The sequence below is a fragment of the Sardina pilchardus genome, chromosome 4 (assembly GCF_963854185.1).
Source record: "Sardina pilchardus chromosome 4, fSarPil1.1, whole genome shotgun sequence".
Classification (NCBI taxonomy): Eukaryota; Metazoa; Chordata; class Actinopteri; order Clupeiformes; family Clupeidae; genus Sardina; species Sardina pilchardus.
Genome location: NC_084997.1, coordinates 37,677,574 through 37,679,027, shown reverse-complemented (window position 1 = coordinate 37,679,027; position 1,454 = coordinate 37,677,574). Strand labels below are relative to the sequence as shown.

Here is a 1,454-nt window from a genome sequence, read left to right as displayed (position 1 = left end):
AGCACCTCCACAGCGGCTCCCCCATGATTCACCGGGGGCTCGTGCTTCTGCCGTCTCCGAACGATCACCCCCGCCCGCCACTAACGCCCCGAAACGGAGGCAATCCAAATCCAAATCCAAACTCCGAATCCCGATTCCGTCGCCGCGAGGAGATGAGCCGCAGCAGCCAGAACGCGGCCACGGCAACAAGAGCGAGCTCACAAGTAGCGCATCCACGGGCTCACGGCAACAACACTCCTCGAGCAGTCCCGGTAAAGGCCGGGCACCGAGCTGCACTCTGCGGAATGTCCCGGTGTAGTAGGCGAGAAAAATCCCAAATCAGCCCTCGAGAGCAACGCAGCGGCGAGAGGCGGGTGAGGCTGACGCGCGCGGTAGTTTCTCATTCGGTAAAGTAGAGCGCGAGACTCTCTTCTCTTCAGCAGCGAGCCGACGGAAGCAAGAGCACGGGACCTGGACCGGGCATTTCTCCCTCACGAGCGGGCGAGCCTTCCCGTCGCCTTCTCCGCCGCTGCTGTCCGCTGGTTCCCCGCGCGCGCACACATGGAGAATAAATAATCCCAGATCGGTTCCGTAGGTAGGGTACGAACACACAAACTCACACCGAAGGCTCACGAGCAGCAGGTAGGACCAGCAATTCCACACGAGCGAGCCTTCGTCGCAAGAGAGGAAGGAGAGAAAAAAAAAGCTGGCGAGGTATTCCGTTCAGATCTCACGGTAGAATCCGACCGAACTCCTCACAACGAAAATAAATCAGCGGTCCGTGGGGTCATCTAAGAACATGTAGTTTGAAATGGAAACAAAAATGTTTCAAATTAAATATAAAATAACCAAAAAAAAATGAAAGAATGTAAAAGTAAAAGTCAACGTAAAGTTGTCATGGGCGACGGTAGGTCCGTGGCGCTGGCTGTGTGTTTCGGTAACGGGAGGTAAATCTGCAGCTCCGTGGCTGAAACAGCTTCGCCGAATACACGCGCATAAAGGCTTCGTCGAGGCGCGAGCTGAACTGCAAGTAACCGCGAGCGTCTGCGAGGAGGTAGATTTGTCAGAGCTCGCTTTCTCACGGCCCCGCCCACCGCCGCCTCTGATTGGTCTGTCGAGCAAGAAGCCTCGGTGCCTCGGACAGCGACGTCAGGGCATCTGAAATGCCAACTTTGCGGGCACACAGACGCACCGCGATGCGGAACAGATGTATAACTTTTAATTCCTTCACATTTCCATGGTAACATCACAGCACCTCAAGAATTCGTCTGAGCGCAGAGAGGCCGTGTCGGAGCGCGGCTCTCTGCTTTAAGAGCTTTATTAAGTTCTCCGGTGTGGAGGATTTCTCCTCTGCTCCGGGGTGGATGTGCTGTAGCCACGGCGACCCGCTCGCGCGTCTGGGTCCCGTAGTCATCAACCGTAATCGCTCGAGAGCGGCAACATGTGGGTCGCGGGAGGAGGAGGATGCTGCAGCG

At 56.5% G+C, this 1,454-nt stretch overlaps 1 protein-coding gene across 1 annotated transcript in view; it reads right to left on the bottom strand.

Moving 5' to 3' along the window:
* Positions 1 to 985, bottom strand: part of efnb2a (ephrin-B2a) — a gene marked incomplete in the record, with an annotated part of 22,379 nt that extends 21,394 nt beyond the window's left edge. The window contains 1 exon segment of the mRNA XM_062535401.1: positions 1 to 985. This exon segment is cut by the window's left edge and continues 88 nt beyond it. Coding sequence (XP_062391385.1) covers positions 1 to 25 — 25 coding nt within the window.
* Between the last annotated feature and the right edge of the window lie 469 nt (positions 986 to 1,454).